The sequence below is a fragment of the Phaethon aethereus genome (genome assembly GCF_964289735.1).
Source record: "Phaethon aethereus genome assembly, chromosome: 3".
In the NCBI taxonomy this organism is placed as follows: Eukaryota; Metazoa; Chordata; class Aves; order Phaethontiformes; family Phaethontidae; genus Phaethon; species Phaethon aethereus.
The window spans coordinates 30580848-30600353 of NC_138576.1; the positions used below are offsets into that span (position 1 = coordinate 30580848).

The 19506-nt window shown below is 38.1% G+C and overlaps 1 protein-coding gene across 1 annotated transcript in view; it reads right to left on the minus strand.

Annotated features, from left to right (window-relative positions):
* Positions 1-19506, minus strand: part of EYS (eyes shut homolog) — a gene marked incomplete at both ends in the record, with an annotated part of 830586 nt that overhangs the window by 116629 nt on the left and 694451 nt on the right. Inside the window, 2 exons of the mRNA XM_081998016.1 lie at positions 2751-2971; positions 6465-6573. Of these exons, the coding sequence (XP_081854142.1) occupies positions 2751-2971; positions 6465-6573 (330 nt within the window). The remainder of the gene's footprint in view (positions 1-2750; positions 2972-6464; positions 6574-19506) is intronic.

Sequence of the window (19506 nt, forward strand, 5' to 3'; positions counted from 1 at the left end):
CCAGGATGCTGATGTCTGTCACTAGAGCACTTTGCTGACTCATGGCCAGCTAGTTGTCCACCAGAACTGGCAAGTCTTTTACTGCAAAGCTGCTTTTCAATCAATCAGTCCCCAGTCTATGCTGGTGCCTGGGTTTATTCCACTCCAGGTGCAATGCTTTGCATTTCTCTTTGTTGAACGATATGAGATTCCTGTTGGCTCATTTCTCCAGCCTGTCAAGGTCCCTCTGGCAGCAGATCCATCTGATGCATCAATCACTCCTCCTTGCTTTGTAATTAACCCTTGTTTCTGGGGTGCACTGTGTCCCATTTTATCGGTCATTAATGAAGATAAATGGTATTGGATCCAGTACTGAGATTTGGGGTACTCTGCTAGTGATTGGCCTCCATCTGGAATTTGTGGCACTCATCCTTTGTGCTTTTTGAGCTTTCCATTCAGCCAGTTCTCAGTTCACCTCGCTTGCACTTACCTAGCCAGTAATCAGTTTGTTACTAAAGACGTTATGGGAGGCAGTGTCGATGCCTTACTAAAGTTGAGTAAACAACATCCAGTGCTCTCCCCTCATCCATCAAGCCAGCCATCTCATTGTGGAAGGCTATCAGGTTGGTTAAGCACAATTCCCCCTTCATAAATCCATGGTCATCTCTCACAACCACTTTTTTGTCCTTCGTGTGTTTGGAAACAGTTTCCAGGACAATTTGCTCCATCAACTTCCCATAGATCAACGTGAGGCTAACCATCCTGTAGTTCCTCAGTTCTTTCTTCTTGCCCTTCCTGAAGGTAGTCTTCTAGTCCTCAGGAACCTCTCCCAATCACCTTGATCTTTCAGAGATTATCAGGATTGATCTTGCTACGACATCAGATACATCCCTCACCACTAATCTGTCAGGTCCCATGGACTTGTATGTATCCAGTTGATTTAAATGTTCCCTAATCTGATCCTCCTCCATGAAGGGTAAGTCTTCCTTGCTCCAGACCTTCTCCCACAGGTCTGAGAGGAACAGAGCTCCTGAAGGTCAGTCTTATGAATAAAGACTGAGGCAATGAAGGCACTGAGTATTTCAATTGCTTCTGGATCCTTTGTCAACCATTCATCAGCAAATCCACATTTTCCCAAGTCGTCTTTTTGCTGCTGATGTACTTGTAGAAGCATTTGTTTTTGCCCTGCATGTCCCCTGCCAAATTAATCTCCATATGGACTTCGGCTTTCCTGTCCTCATATCTGCATATTTGGACATTGTCTCTATATTCCTCCCAGGTTACCTGGACATGCTTCTACCTCTTGTATGCTTCCTTTTGATGTTTGAGTTTTGTCAGGAGCATCTTATTCATCCATGCAGGCTTCCTGCCACTTGATTTCCTGCTCATTGGAATGGATCACTCTTGGGCTTGGAGATAATCCCTGAAAATCAGTTGACTGCTGTAGAAAATCATGAAAATCAAAAATCATGCTTCTACAGAGCTGCCTATCCCTGGTTTGAACATGCACAGCCTTCCGTGACTCCTCTGGACAGAAGAGCAGTGGCCCATTTCAGAACAAAAGCATTTCTGAAAAAGGCTGAGGCCAGCAGTTACAAAGCAGAAAGGCAGGAAATAAATCCAATGGTCATGAATTATTCAGGACCCAACCTTTACATGAAACAGTATTCCATAGTGGTAGATGACAGGCCAATCAGTAGAATGACAGAGATATGGCAAGGAACAATGGAGGAAAAATAGACTCCCAAGTACGCAGTCAGTTTTACCAGTCTGGTAGGTAAATTGTGTATGTTTTCATAAAGTTGCCTTGTTCTCATTTGCGCTCTAGTCAAACAAGGCTTAGAAATCAAAAAACTCTTTGGTGTTCTTTGTGTGCTCACATCAACCAAGAGAAGCAGAAAGCACCTCAAAACTTGATTCAAGGTCTCCTCAACCTAAGAAACACACAGTGGTCCAGAGCCTTAAAAGAACTTTCTACTATGTTCTGTTCAGCATTTGCCTTGAAGCTGAAGTACAGTTTTTAAAATAGACATGGCAGCTACTTCCAACAGTTCTATCGATTTAAAACAGAAATGTGGTTCCTAAAAGCTGAGTGCCTTAGACAATGATCAAGTTACTATGGCTTAAACAGTTACTGTGCTCTAACTGAACCATCATTCAACTGAACCATCATTCTCTGTGCTTTTAGCCCACGTCTCTTTTGAATTTCATTTCCTCTTTCAGCATGATGCACTTTAATTTTCAAAGGTTCTTTGACAATACTTCTTCACACATCATGAAGGTGCTGACTTACTTGTTACTGTTTTCATAGCATGATGATGAAGGCTGTGTACCCAGGAGCACTCCATGAAGATGAGTGAGGGTACAAGGCCTGGTAAGATGAAGAGTTGTTAGACAGAATAATGAAACCTTATGTATTTCTGTCCAAACTACCTATACAAAGAGTCTGGTTTAGCCACTGAGCCTTGTAGGGGAACTGATCTAGTTGATCACAAAGGAATTCTGGCAGCAAGCCAATATGTATGGAGTGTGGGCAATGTAATTACATTTTATATCTCTTTTCATGTAAGCAAATAAGGTATAAAATCTCTCTGGTTAGGCATGAAGATGTCACATTTTCTATTTAATATTATCAGGACAAAAGATTAGTGATTACTTCATTACACAGAAAATTGTAGTAATTTTATGTAATATATAATAAGTAATAATATGGTAGAACCTACCAGCCACAGAGTGTAAAGAGATGATAAAATGATTAAAGTAACTCCTACCTAGTGCAGGTCCCACCATTGCGACATGGATGATAATCACATATTGGAACGTTGCAGTTCTCAACATTCATCCCTCCAAGAGCCTCATCTATGATGAACAACTCTCTGTTGTTAACTTGAAAATCCCTAATGCAACCTTTATAGCCATTTATCTGCCCAGCACATCGATGAACTTCTTCATGAACAGGAACATTTCCAAGGAAGATTGATCCGAAGGTGATCTGCATAAACAAGAAGAGAATCATCAAAAAAGAATTTTATTTGTGATATTACTGTAAGCAATGAATGAATAATAATTAGGGGTAAAGGATATACCCATTACTTGAAGCCGCCCAAAAACTATGATACTTGCTGAAGGGATTCTTTTTTAAAACGTGGTTCTCTTAAAAAAAAAAAATCATATGAAGAGAGTGGTTTAATGTGTTTGCATACCTTCAAATAGGTCAACATACATCCCATGTAAAACAAACTGGAATTCCCAGCCTTAACTGCAATGATCATGGTAAGGTTTTCTCATCACTTCCCTCATTTCTGTACTACGAGTTTTATATTAATGGTTGAGGGTTGGTGCAGGCACACAGGAGAGGCTGTAGACTTGAAGATAAAGCTTTTCTTTAGGATCTGAGACCTACAGAAGCCCAAGATAAGGGGAATACAGAAACAAGATTTTACTTTTTTGGATGAGTGACAGAAAACAGACTGCTATACTGAAGCCCAAGGGAAAAGGGAAAGTTTTAGGTAGCAAATTCTAGAGCCACAAATGCCTAGAACTTCCTTATAAATGTGCCAAAGAAAGACCCATAACTATTTCACATGGGGACTGACCAAATCCTGTTAGTGCCCAGTACGGTATTTCCTGTGCTACCTGACCTAGGAGTCAAACCCTTGACCATCACATATAAAGGATCTGTGACTCATTTAGCACTGTGAATTCCACTCCTCAAGTTGATGCCTGACTATCTGGAGTTCTGACATGGGGTTTCACTATTCCTAAGTTCCTTTGCTAAATGCCTGTCCCTAAGAATTGAAAACATCATCATTTTTTCATAGGTCTATCCCACTGTGATGCATTTATTTGTATGATACCATCAATCCAGAAAGTGGGTGAAACCTAGTCAAGTCAAGTCAAGTAGGAATAAACCAATAGAATAAAAATTATATCACATGTGTAAAACAATGAGATAATTTATGTGAGGGGAGAATTTGTAGTGAAGGGGACCTTCACTATCCTATTCAGACATCAGCTGTAAAAAACTAGGAACAGGAAGAAAACATGACATTGACTTATCTGGAATTCACACATCTGTGTGATTTTGCTTTTTTGTTTCCTGTCTTGCTTTTTTCAGTCCTGGAGCTCTGTTGCTGACAATATCAAGTGAAATTTGGAGATATAATGAACATGAATACTTCCAGATATTCCTCTGCTTATAGTCTTTCATTTAGAAGGGAAAGAAAAAAAAACCTGCTTCTTTTAGAGCACGGATAAAATTAAATCAGATTTTTCATGTGGAAGGAATTTAAAGACATCGGCTCACTACTTGTTGAATTCATTTCATATCAATTCACTTTATCCACTTTCAAACAAAGCTATAAACCGGCGTAGCTACGGACAAGATTTGTAAGTACTGTTTGCAGACAGACATTTTCTCTCTGCTTGTGAGCTTGTTACAAGAATTAAGTAAAGCATTGGACTGGAATGTAAAGTGTCTATGATTAAGAAAAGTGCTTTTAACACCCCTCTTTGAACACAATTTTTTTATTACCAGGCTTATTTTACAAAAGCACTGGCCTTGGGGGCAGATCCAGCGTACCACAGAACTTCAGTAGGTGCTGCTCAGTTTCTCACATCAGTGTTTTTTATCATAATATGTTAGATGTTCAAACTCATGCCAGAATACACATTTCTTTCTGTAAAAGTCTGTTCTGAAGTTAACTGACTTAACCAGCACATATTTTAAGGAAGCATACAGGAAGAATCCCTGTAAGTCTTGTTAATAACATAACAGGCTTAATAAAATGTTATATTAACATTATATTAACTTCTGCAATACTCATGCTGAACTTTTCAAATACTAATTTGAAAATGTCCTTCGTCACTTGGAGCCTGAGTGGTAAGAAGGATTAGCTTGGCCACTAACAGGATGAAAATCATTAGTCGTCCTAGACATAAGACATTTCTTTCTTTCTTTGCTTGTGTACTTTGTAAAGAAAATAGGGGCTCTGGGAGATTAGGAGCAAATCTGTAAAGTGTAATGTTAGTCATGAGGATATGAGGATATTCATACATACATAATGCAAGTGGTTATTCTGGATTATGTATAATTTGGTGCCACGATATACAGGATATATGCAGGACATTAAGTGCCCTCACAGAGAGCATCTTTTATACTGTTTTCTCCTAAAAGAATTCAGCTGGCACACTCCAGGATTGCACTGCAACATGAACCACAAAGTGGGGATGACCAGAACATTCACTTCAAAAACCCACTCATGGTACAAACTGAAGCTTAACCATGGACCCTGACAAAAAGAAACAGAGAAGAGTTGTGGACTTTCTTAGGAACCAAAGAAATGTCCTGATTAGGGGCAGAAATATTCTGATATACAACCTTGGCGCATAACATCAAAGGTGGGTACCTGAAAGTTTTTCCATGAGTAAGGTATTGCTGGCTTCTCTATATAATTAGGTACTGATGGGTAAGTTCTTTCCTCAGATTCTCTATGCAGAAGCTGACAATACTATTAGCTTTACATTCTGCCAGATTTATGAACCTGAGACATAAAGGGAGAGACAAAGGAACCTTCTGCAGCAGAGTGTCAGGTTGGTCATCTGAAAGCTATGAACAGACAACTGACTGGGCTAACAGCAATGTCCAATACAAATTAATTCTTTATATCAGACTGAACAAACACCTAGATGCTGATTCAGGGAAGAAACAGGGAAGAAATTCTATTACTAACTGGCAGTGCATACTGTGATATGCACATCATGATTAGCATCTCTACAGCTAACTGTCCTGCCTTCTAGTGAACAAACTTATGAAGTAAGCTGTCAATCACATTTCAAATTCTCAAGTGTAAAAACATCTAAAATGTGTGATGCAAAAATAATCCTGTGACGAGGGAATGCATAACAGAGGTGATAACGTGGAGACAAAGAATAACAGAAAAACTCAAGATTTGTGAAAGCTGGCCTATTGCCCTTTTAGAATGAGTCTTCTGATGCCAGTTTCAAAATAGAGACAGTCATTTTTACAATACTATTCAGAAGTGAAGTCCTAGCAACAGCTGACACCAGGTTAAGTCATTGATGTTCACAACCGCCCCCACTAGACAGTGTGGCTTGCAAATAAAAAGAAACCAGAACTTTAATAATATCAGTATTGTTCCTAATAATGCCATGGCCTAGTTAATGACATTGCTAACATATTATTTTTCCTCTTGCAGTATCAGTGTCCTTTTCATGGGCTTCAGGCAGTTGAAATAGAAATTTCAGAGTCAAGTAAACTGAAGAAATTAATGGATATACTATGGAGGCTTGATGTGAAAAGACATATTAAAGAGAAATTAAGTACATATATTGATATCTGAGGAGGAATTACATTTTCTCCTTTGGAAAAAGAGTGACTGTTCTCCTTTGAGAATAACTAAAGTGCATATGCTGATGAAATGTTCAAAGCAAATAGTTGGGTTTTTGATGTTTTGTAGACTTACCTGAGATGCTCGATATGAGAGAGAAAGTCTGTGTTGTACAGGAGGCTTTCCATCTGCAGCCATTTCAATCATACAGTAGCCTTCAGGACTGCTCACAGGCAACATATAGCTGGAAGGAAACAGATCTCATTACTGTTTATGCTGTTGACAGCAGGGTACTCAAACCTCACACAGCAAAGGCAAGGTGAAAAAGATACTTCTGTCTCCATAAAGGATGACAATCTTTGGACACTAATAACTCCAGTTTCATGGCTACCTGGACTAGCCAGGAGATAAAAGATGTAAGTTTCTTCTACTAATGTCCCTCTTCTATTTTCTTTCCTACTGTTCTTGACTCTAGTGTTTGAAATGTATACAGAAACAAAGAAAGAGATCTTTACATGCGTGAGTATTGATAAATTTTAAGTGCTAACTGTGGCTGACATATGGTCTCCCTAGTACACAGGATTGTTGGACAAGTAACATCAATGTTGAATGATGCTGAACTCCCTAGGTGGAAATTTCCTTTTCCTGCCCTACAGGGGAAACAGAAATGGAATAAGAAATGAAAGGCTGCATAACTCAGCAGCAAGATTACACTGTGATATAGTTATCACTACTTGGGAAGCGTGCTGTTAATGTAAACTCTGGTACTGAGCTTCAGAGATAAAGAAGATGTAAGGTTAAGGGAATCTGTAAAGTAAATACTAGAGAACATTCAATAAAACACTGAGAATTCTTCAGGTTCTTTCTATGATGAGATCTGATGAAACGCTATTAATATTATCAGCAATAAAAATTCAGTCCAACAAGATGATTTTCAAATATACTGGTTTTGTATTTAGAAAGGAAATTTTTATAAACATTTTCACAGCAATGGGAGAATACAAGAACAGTAGTCAATAAATTCTTTAAAACTGAGCTCTGCTATTTCTGTGGAAGTGCTTCCCAATTCCTCTTTTCCTTGGTTTCAATTTTGACATGCTTTAAAAGAGAATGCGATGGGCCTCCTTGCAGGAAGCATGTTAAGGTTTACTGACTAAATGCACTCTGCACAGGAAACTCTGCTTAGTCAAATGCGTATAATTAGGTGTCTAGAGTAAAGCCTTTAAAAGGAACAATGTTATATTTTTGTGTAATATTTCACAAATGTTACACAACAGATTTTACAAAATATGCTCAAAAAAAATTATACATTTATACGGACTGCCAAATCTTCCTAATGTTTTAGCTGAGTAAATGCTAAAGGACAATGACAGGAATCTCATAAACTATTTTGTGTTGGGATAGATTAATTTTTATGTTAGGCCATAGACATATGAAAGAGTTAACATATTTTAAAGCCCATTATGCCCTGAGCACCAGAAGCATATATTACTGATCTTAGAAATTACCTCAGCATCGCCAAGGAAAATTTATTCCTGGAGGAACCACATCAAGACCTACCATGCTCTCAAATGCCTACCTTTTCATATACCACCACCTGGTTGCTTGTGTGCTGCTGCCATGGTATGATTTATACTATGTTACGCCTTGAGCTTTGCTCCTCTATCTGTCTACAGTCTTACGATTTTATCTGCCAGTCTGTAGATTCAGTGTGACATTTAGAGTCTCAGTTTTCACTTCTGAAGTTACTGGAAACATTGTATTGACATAAACGGATATAGTATTAGGCCCCTAATGAATATTTATAACATTCACTGCAGTGCAGTGATTTCTGAGTGAGCAGCAAAAAACCCAGTGCATCTACTAACACAAGTCTCATAGGCAGTATATCTTATCAGCAGGTGATGCACCCATATTAATAAATCCTACCTTTCCAATGGTTATATTGCTTCTGGTTCCAGAGCTAATTCAGTCAATACTTACTCATTGACTTTTCACTGTGCTTTGCTGCATGCTGTTGAAATGTGCTAAATTACTTCACCTTTGTAAGTATGCAACACTTTTTGTATTTTTGAACCAGGAGCAACAATGCTTTGAATTTTTTTAAAAGGACTAAGATACTTGAATGGCATCTTCTATTATCACATTTTGAAATGTGATCTAGACCCCTACAGTATTCAAATGAGTTTGAAAAATGTTCATTTTTCTTTCTTATTTAAGGTTAAAAAAAATTATGTTGTTTTTAAGTATGTTTTAAGTTGAGTTCCTTCTTACATAGTCTAAAGTTAGCACAAGATTTTGATTTTGAATGTAGGGAGCCAGAAGAAACACCTGCTGTTCTGAAGATCAGCTGATTTTCACAATTTCATTATAAAATGTGAATTGAGTAAATAGAAGTTCCTCCTTAATAAATAATGGGTATATTAACATAGTTTTGTGTTCCCCTTTCTCTACTTGGAATACGGACAATTTTGGAGAAAGTACTTCCATCTACTGTGATTTCTTGATATGTAGAATATATTTTGAGTTTTATTTATTATTCCTACTCATATTTCAGCTGCTGGGAATTGTCTGGGTAAATCCTGCTTTTCAGGAAGGTTTCTGAAATCCACATCTGCTGCAGTTTCTAAATCAATTCAAGGTTTAACCCCTTATATCACCTAACAGTCCAGCCCACAAGGAACAAAAGCTTAAGTGATGTGGCAAAGTTAACAAAGAACAATATTAATCTAATGGAAAAGAACAATATGGTCTATGTCAGTTTGATTATCTTCAAGCAATTAGCCACGCAGGCCACATTCAGCACTGTAAACTTTCACTGCAAATGTCTGGTATTCACATGTTCTCACTGTTTTGTATACATAATTTCTCTTGTTTTGATTCTTTGCTACGGGGGAAAAAAATGGAAGATTAAAAATAGGCACAATTAAAATAAGCCTTAAAGATTATTTGATGCTGACATGGTCTTTACTGCAGTATCTTTATGTAGACAAGTATCCTAAATTCATACAGATATCACCCCTATACAGGTTTACCTGGTGATCCATTCTACTTTTAAAGAAATGTTTCAGAAAAAATAAAAAAATTCCCAAGGAAAAAAAAAAGTGTCTATAAACAGCAGCTATTATATCATGATTTTGATCATTAGATCTCAACTTTGCAAAAGAGATAAGCTATTATTATCATAATTGTTATAATTATCATTATTATTTTTATGTTTGAGCAATGAAATCTCAAAGAAAAGAACTGATTTGTTTGACGTCAGCCAGGAGATTAGTGTTTTAGGTGTGAGAAAAAAAAAGAGAGGTTATAACCAGCAACTTACTGCCCTGTATTTGTAGCGCACATTAGGAATGCTACCTGTACTTTCTTTGGCATTTGCTCCTTTCTGTGCAAGGATTTCCAAGCAAGTAATACTTGAAATTTATCTCTCTCTTATGTCATGAAAGGAAAAACTGTCATTTGAAATGTGAACAAACTGAATATTTTTCATGCTTACATTACCACAAAATTAGGACTGTTTGCATTTGCTAGATTATTCAAATATGCTTAGAATGGCTTTTAGAAAGAGACAGAGCATGGAATATTACAGCCCAAAAGACAGTTTTCTGAGAAAATTATGAAAATAATGAAAAATGGCAATTAAAACAAATGCTGTCTCTATCTTTACTATGGCATTTAAAACCACAAAGTGCTACAATATGGACATATGCAAGACATAATTATACTAGTTTTTAAAAACAACGACAGAAAAAAGAACACGCTTGAAATATTCTGTGGCAGAAATAACCTGAACTAAAATACCACTTCATGTAGCTCTATAACTTGATAATATTTTTCTTATATTCTAAATCTGTCTTAATCTTGCAACTGGATAAATGCAGTTGTATTATTGCACACATCTCATAGAAGATTGAAATCCATTATCCACATTAGAGAAAATAAAATGGTACTGATGATTTATTCTCTTGACATTTTTCTTTATTTTTCTAATTAACCTCATACTATGAGATATTGACCTCACATTAAGAACACCTGAGATGAAAGTAGGTAATCACCGACATCTTTAAATTTTGAAGTATTTTTAGTTCCGTTGTGCTTTTTCACTCGTTTAGATGCTGAAGGCATTTCAGTCCATCTGCCTTGTATCTCAGTGGAATATTTCAGTTGCACTCAAAGCCAGTGTATTTTTCCCTCCAGAGACAGTGACAGGACAGAATGCAATAGGATTCCTATTGCAGGTTTATTTTGTCAGGCACCAAAATTGTAATTCATGCACAACACACACATGGTATAAAAAAAGATTCACAAATCAGTAGACAATTGGGTGTCTGGGGAGTAGGTGTGGAAAATGTGTGTGTGGGGAGGATGTATGGGAATGTTATGCACAATAATCTAAATAGGTCTGGAGCCATGCGGAGCCCAACCTGTTCCTGTAAATGCTGAGGTACAGGCCTGATGTAGTCAAATATTTGTTTCCACATATTCGAAATAAGAAGAGGTTCAGCCTTCTTTTCTGCATTTGTTTTAGAATAACATAATTTTTTCATAGCTGCTGTGGATTTTATATAAGCTCATTACGAAAAAGAATTAAGAAAGTATTTACTTACAGGGGTTGTTTCTTTACAAAAGACTCACGGACCTCAACAGATGCAAAACAGAAGTTATATAAAGTGATTAATGCCATTGCTAGTTACATCTTGATTAACTATGTGCATAAATACTGGATTTCTAAGCAAGTGCAGTGCTTATAGCTATGACACAATTGTAGATATTAAGTATTGGATTAATTTAGGTCTAGAAATTATAATGAAAATAATCCTCATAAACTAGCCAAGATTCAGACACTTCTAAATAAAATGTGACCTGGTTTAATCTTGCTTAAGCAAATGTTTTAGCTTAAATTATCGCAGCTACTTCTCCATGTGAGAAATGCAATCATACTTTTTTCTTTCAAGCTAGTCGCCAGGTGGCACTAAAGGAGCACAGTAGAAAGCATGAACGCAAAATTCATACTAGTATCTCTGCTAATCATTGGAAAGACTGACGTAAGCCCTAATTGATAGCATGATTACTTCAGCTTCCAGTTTATATCAAGGGAAACACAGTAAAGTATCTTAAACTGATTACATACTTGACAATATGGATGAGAATAGGTCCGGAGACTGGAACTTCTGGAAGACTTTAAACTGCATTCATGCATTATAAGTACCTAATGTAATCATGAAAAAATGGTGCATTCATGGCTGTGTAAACATACTTAAGAAAATTTAGTTTATAACAATTATGCTTTCTATATAGTGCTGAAGGTGCAGCCGTATTTCTAACAGATTAAGGAGAGGCATAACAAAATTAAAATGTCAGATCATCAGGTATAAAAAAACACCAAGCATTAAAAAGAGAACCAGCCTCTGTTCTTATCCAAGCTAAATTATCATCGTAAGATTTTTTCTGAAGAAAGATCTCACACTGCTAGCAGACCAGGGTTTCTGGTCTTCTGAAAAATGATTACAAAGTAGTTATACTACTGTCCATATTCTAATGCCACAATTGGAGGACTACATTTAGAACTATTTGCTTTTTTCTTCCTACAAGCTGAGAAACACTAGCCCAATTTAACAGGACATCATAGGAAAAAATCCCCACAAAAATCCTCTTTACTGAAAAAGTGTTGATATTAATGACACAATCTAAAATGACTCCTGCAAAACACTGAAAAAGCAGCTTCATTTACACCCTTGATTAACCAGAGCAGTTGTCAAGGGAACATCTAACCAGCTGTCAAGCAATACAGGAGATTTTTCAAGAACAGTGATTTTACTTTTGACTGAGCACATTCAATTTATAAGTGTGAAAATCTGTGCTGCATCTTGCAGTTTTAATAATCTCTTGGTATTTCTTTCAAAAATTCTTGCACTTACTATTATTTTTCCATTAAAAAATATATTTTAAACATTTCGTTATTAAAAACATACCTTCTCTTCCCAAAATTAACTTCAACATGCTGCTTCCATGGAAATGTTCACATATCTCTTTATCCTCTTCTATTCTAACAAGAACAAATTTTGGTGTTTCTTACCACTTTCAATTACAACACTAAGAAATCATAATTACAAAAATGAACGCTTCATTTTATGTCTGACTTTTTATTTGAAATCAGTGAAACATCTGTTGTAACCTCCAGCCATTCAACACCAAATTTCAGGTTTTCTAGTTGCTATGAGCTGACTGAACTGTAAAAGCATACCAGTAGTGGAAAGGGGGAGAAAGAATGAGAGGCAAGGGAAGGGGGTAGACAAACGCACGGAAGATAAAAAATCCCAAATTACTTTGACCCCTAATAGTATCTTGCAGTAATCCCTTGATGCCCTTTTCTTTAAAAAAAGTGTGAACTTTTGGAATGCATTAAGGGATGACAAAATCCCAGCTGCCCCTGAACTTGTTTAAGACTTGCAGCTCCAGCTGGATGCACTAAAATCTATGGGGCCTGATGGCATTCATCCCAGGGTACTGAAAGGGCTGGCCAATGTCATCCTGGGACCTCTTTTCATTATTTTGCAACAGTCTTGGGAGTCTGGAGAGGTCCCAGTTAACTGGAAGCTGGCAAATGTTGTCCCAGTTTTCAAGAAGGGTAAGAAGGAAGACCCTTGTAATTACAGGCCTGTTAGTCTCACTTTAGTGCCTGGTAAAATTATGGAGAAGATTATTCTGGGATAAGAATAATTTATAGTCAGCACTGGTTCACGAGGGGAAAGTCCTGCTTAATCAACTTAATCTCCTTTTAGGACAAGGTCACCTATACAGGTGACCAAGGGAAGCCAGCAGATGTGGTGGTTTTGGATTTTAGCAAAGCCTTTGATACTGTCTCTCACAGTATCCTTTTGGATAAAATATCCAGCACACAGCTATGTGGATATAAAATATCCAGCTATTATGGACTTGTGCCCATAATATGTTGGGTGAGCAACTGGCTGACATGTCAGGCTCAAAGAGCTATAGTAAATGGGGTTACATCAGGCTGGTGGCCAGTCAGCAGTGGAGTTCCCCAGGGCTCAATTTTAGCACATGTTCTTCAATGTTTTTATAAATGACTTGAGTGCAGGAATAAAATGTACAGTAAGTACGTTTGCTGACAATACTAAACCAGGAGAAGCTGTGGACCCCTTCACGGGTAGAGAGGCCTTTACAGAGACTTTACAAAGACCTGGATAGACCAGAGAGCTGGGCAATCACCAACCATATGAAATTTTAGAACAGCAAGTGCTGGATCCTCTATGTGGGATGGGGCAATCCTGATTATACATACAAATTGGGGGACAAGAGGCTGGAGAGCAGCCTTGCAGAAAGAGATCTGTGCATGTGGGTTGATGGCAAGTTGAATATGAGTCAACAGTGTGCCCTTGCAGCCAAAAGGGCCAACTGTGTCCCAGGATGCATCAAGCACAGCGTCACTAGCCAGTCAAGGGAGGTGATTGTCCCACTCTACAATGCACAGGTGCAGCCCCACCTCAAGTACTGTGTACGGTTTTGGGCACATCCATATAAGAAGGAATCAAACTATTAGAGTGTGTCCAGAGGAGGGCAACCAAGATGGTGAAAGGTCTCAAGGGCAAGACTTATGAGGAGTGGCTGAGGTCACTTGGTTTGTTCAGCTTGGAGAAGAGAAGGCTGAGGGGTGACCTCACCACAGTCCACAACTTCCCTAAGTGGGACACCAGAAGGGGAGGTGCTGAGGTCCTCCCTCTGGTGACCAGTGATAGGACAGGAGGAAATGGAATGAAGTAGTGTCAGGGGAAGTTCAGACTGGACATTAGGAAAAGGCTCTTCACTGGGAGGGTGGTTGGTCACTGAACAGGCTCCCCAGGTAAGTGATCATGGCACCAAGTCTGTCAGAATTCAAGGAGTGTCTGGACAATGCTCTTAGTTACATGGTTTAGTTTTAGGGAGTCCTGTGAGGAGCAGAGGGTTGGACTTGATGACCCTCATAGGTCCCTTCCAACTTGAGATATTCTATGATTCTATGATTAGTTGTCAGAGGTCTGAGTTTGGAGGAGAAAAGAAACCCTAGCTGTTAAAGGCTCTTCTGATGGGGCAGAAAATCCGACACTTGTGCTGATGTTTTATTTTCAGTGTTTTCTTAATTGGGTCTTAGAGTGTCTGGTATTTGTGTAAGATTCCATAGTAGTTCCTCACTATGTGAAGAAACAGTTAACAGCTTTCACAACGTTACATTGAATATTACATTCCCTGTTACTGCTGATGCCTTCCTTATATCCACACGTTGAAGGCTATGCCTCCTAATGATGCTAAAAAAGTGTCCTGGTTTCAGCAAGGGTAGAGTTAATTTTCTTCATAGAAGCTAGCATGAGGCTATGTTTTGGATTTGGGATGAGAAAATGTTGATAAGGTGCTGATGTTTTGAGTTGTTGCTAAGTAGTCAAGGACAGTCCAGCTTCTCATGCTGGCCTGCAGCGAGCAGGCTGGGGGTGCACGGGGAGCTGGGAGGGGACACAGCTGGGACAGCTGACCCAGGCTGGCCAAAGAGATATTCCATACCATATAGCGTCATGCTCAGTATATAAAGCTGGGACAAAGAAGGAGGAAGGGGTGGAGGGACGTTCGGAGTTATGGCGTCTGTCTTCCCAAGAAACCATTACGCGTGACAGAGCCCTGCTTCCCTGGAGATGGCTGAACACCTGCCTGCCCATGGGGAGTGGTGAACAAATTCCTTGTTTTGCTTTGCTTGCGTGCACGGTCTTTTGCTTTACTTATTAAACTGTCTTTATCTCAAACCATGAGTTTCCTCACTTTTACTCTTCCAATTCTCTCCCCTGTGCCACCGTGGGGGAGTGAGCGAGCGGCTGCGTGGTGCGTAGTTGCTGGCTGGGGCTAAACCACGACAAAAAGATTCTGCTATTTGTACTTAAATTCCTCCCTTATTCTTTGATCAGTTTTACTAGAATATGTAGGAAAATAAGAACACCTTTGTTTAAAAAGATGAACAAATTTGAGAGAATAAGCCCTTGAAGACAATTAGCATACATAAGATTGGACATAGTAATGCACATGAGTATTTGGAGGGGGGTATAGCCTGCCTTATGAAAATAAGCTCTTGCCTTGATATATTTGTATCCAATAATAAGGGTACTATAGCTAGGATACAAATGATATTGCTCGTCCATCTCTATGCCTTATATAGCTTGGTGTGTTTGTATGGCATAATGTGTCATAAAATCAGAGTCACAGAATCATATGATAGTTTGGGTTGGAAGGGACCTTTTAAGGTCATCTAGTCCAAACCCCCTGCAATAAGCAGGGACATCTTCAACTAGATCAGGTTGCTCAGAGCCCAGTCCAACCTGACCTGGAATGTTTCCAGGGATGGGACATCTACCACCTCTCTGGGCAATCTGTGCCAGTGTTTCACCACCATCGTGAAAAATTCTTTCCTTATATCCAGTCTAAATCTTCCCTCTTTTAGTTTAAAACCATTACCCCTTGTCCTATCACAAGAAGCCTTGCTAAAAAGTCTGTCCCCATCTTTCTTATAAGCGCCCTTTAAGTATTGGAAGGCTGCAATAAGGTCTCCCTGGAGCCAACTCTCTCAGCCTGTCCTCAGAGGAGAGATGTTCCATCCCTCTGATCATTTTTGTGGCTCTCCTCTGGACCCGCTCCAACAGGTCCATGTCCTTCCTGTGCTGAGGGCTCCAGAGCTGAACACACTACTCCAGGTGGGGTCCTGCAGTACCCAATTCTTCTTGATTCAAAAGAACACTAAAGGTCCTGTTACTGGCTACTACAGAAAAGGAAAAATATTTCAGACTGAACTGGAGTTTTTTTCTACTATTAGACATAGTGCTCTGTCTTCAGCTCAGTTTGTTGCTAAGTGCTCCACATTGCATTGTTGCAAAATACTACTTATTGTTTTCAATGAAAGGAGTTGCAAAAAGGACAGCTTAAAAACACCTGAAAACTGTGTTTCTAGAGCATCAATCCAATTCCATTATACTTTGACTTTGAAAGTCTTCCAAACACTCCATTTTCTCTTTCTTCATTGTGGTTGCAACCAATGAAAATAAGAAAGGAACTGTCTAGCAGTTGTTTGAACACAGATACACAGTTTTACGGAAATACCAGTCTTAGGCACCACTTTCAACATCGATTTCCTTTTAAATTACATGTTCCTTATTTGCATTTGATTATAAATTTATTAACAGGCTTGTTTAATCCACAGAACACACTTGAGTTTCTGCCAGACTTTTGGATTTATCTGTGGGAAATAAACATTTCAGCCAGCGCTTCAAAATGTGTAAGGAAGTTTCCACTGAACTACACACATGAAATTTACTCTAGAACTCCTATGTGATGGAGTGATTTGCACAGTAATATAATAATTTTTGTAATAAATACCTCCTTTTCCCACATTTTTCCACATAGTTCTTTTAAAAAATCTTCAGATGTACACATCTGAATGAGTAAAGCAACAAGACACAGAAAAACCTTCGTCCTGGTTTCCGGGGGGGCAGAGTTAAATTTCTTCACAGAAGCTAGTGTGAGGCTAAGTTTTGGATATGGGATGAAAATAATGTTGATTATACTGATGTTTTCAGTTGTTGCTAAGCAGTCAAAGACTGTTTAGCTTCTTGTGCTGGCCTGATAGCAAGAAGGCTGGGGGTGCACGGAAGAGATATTCCATACCATATGACGTCATGCTCGGTACATGTGGTGAATGAATTCCTTGTTTTGCTCTGCTTGTGTGCACAGCTTTTGCTTTTCCTATTAAACTGTTTTTATCTCAACCCACAAGTCTTCTCACTTTTACCTTTCCGATTTTCTATACCATCCCACTGGGAGCGAGTGAGCAAGCGGCTGCATGGGGCTTAGTTGCTGGCTGGGGTTAAACCATGACAACCTTATAGCTCTTCCCCATGTAAATTTGCATATTTCAGGAGGTCATCATTTTCTTAACAGAAATCCTACCATATTAGTAAAACTAGTGCTATGTTACCATTTCAAATCTTTCTTACAGACATTTTATACACTTTATTATAAAGATAATACAGTGTTTGACAATAAAAACGTACTATTTGCCTTGTGTTTCTTAGTAAACTTTCAACTAGGATAATTTGCTGTACATTTGGAGAATGCCATTTGTCAAAACTCTGACTTTGAAATTGCCATCACAGTACTTGCTGGACCTTCTGAGAGCAGGCCAAATTCTAACAAAGTGTAACACATGTCAACAGACTCACATTAACACAAGAGAAAAAATATGGCCAGCTCTTCCTCAGTTCTGATTAATCCAGGAAGAATAATAGCATCCTTAGATGGCTCTCACATTACTTCTCTAGTCATACATATATCAAGCTATAAGAAATGAAGTATCCATAAGAGAACAACACTTCTTGGCTTTCCATTATTAACATGCTGTGAGAATATATTTTAAAAACTATCAAAGCATACCCGCTAAATTTCAAACCTGTTCACCACATGCTTGCTTTCATTCTACCCAGCTTAGTATGAAAATATTAGTCAGTCTGACAGTGACTTTTTGCTATTATTTTGTTGCACAGAACCTTTTTTTATGTTGAAAAGTATTTTTAAAAAATGTTTATTTACTCTACTCTTACATTGCCATCACATTTTCTTTGATTTAGAGTGAAATGAATATAATATAGATTCACCAGAAATTGGCTTGATTAAAATCATCAGCTTTCTTCCAGTTAGCTTTTAAGGGGGTGTTTTGCTAGGCTTGTTGTCATGTTGCTTCACATAATCTAGTAATAATTAATCTATTATTAACATAATGAGCACAGAGCTTAATATGGCATAATTATTATAAGCAAAACATACTTCAGAGTGGATTTTTAAACCTCCTCCTTAGGGAACAGTTATACAGCTGATAACAGTTTCACAGCAAAGATCCTTAAGAGTAGACGACCAGCTGAAAATAAGTCAACAATATCACCCTGTTACAGAAAAGATAAGCACAATAATGGGATGCATAGATAGGTATACAGACAGTGGACATGTAAAACATTTTTCTGCTTTATTGCAAGGTAAGGACAATGAATGATGTCGTATTTCTTGATGATCCACTTTATTAATCAGCAGGAGTTTTGCTCAATCCATTTTCACTAATCTCTGATCTTTCGTTCCCTTACTATCATCAACATATTTGATATCCGCGTTCCCTCATTTCTATTGTTGCTGCTACATAAGGCATGCTAACAGTCTTCAATTGGTGCATCGCATTGAAGAATATGTGGGCCAAGAGAATCCAGACTAGAAAAGTGCTTCAAGAACCACTGGAGAACTGGAAAAGTGACCTGTGAGATAAGTTTAAATCCCAGTTTCATCAAATCCAAGATATATCCTTCAGTTGTTAGCATTCTTGCAGCAGATACCTGAAGTTGATAATACCATATATCACATAGGCAAAATCAAAAGAGCTGAAGAAGACGACCTAAATCAGATGCACAATATAATCTCCAAGCATGTAGAAGGCTGCTACAAACAAGTAATCTTTCCTTTGTCTCCGTGTCAGACATTATAAAATATCTCTCTAATAGTATGGATAATGAGGTAGATTGCACAGGTTTGTGCAGGCTCTCTCACTGGAGGTTTTTAAGGACATGTTAGACAAACATCTGTCAGAAATGGCATAAGCATTTAATTTACAGGTATAACAAATATGGCATAAGTGTATCTACTAAGGCAGTGGTGTAGACTAGGTTATCACCCAGAGTAGTCTTGCAGCCCTACAATCCTATAATTCGAACATTTCTATCAGAAGAATCACATACGATTCAGTGAAGTAATGTTAACACTGAAAAATTGTCTCAGATCTGGTAAAAAGTGATCTTAAAATTAATATGACATTTCCAGTCTTTCAGGCAATTGACCCCATCTACAGAGTAAAGAAAGAGTGGAACAGGTCTCATAATAGACAAACAACAAGACTATAATAGAAGTGACTGCAACAATCAGTATCTGAATTTATACAGGACTAGATTCTACTATACACAAATCTAATGTTACCTGCTTAAGAAAAAACATCTTTCTAGAGAGTGCTGCACAAAAGGAATGGAAAATGTTTCTGTTCACCTGCAAATCGTATCTCTTTTCTTTTGCTGTGGAGATACTAGTAGAATTGGTTACCACAAGGAGACAAACG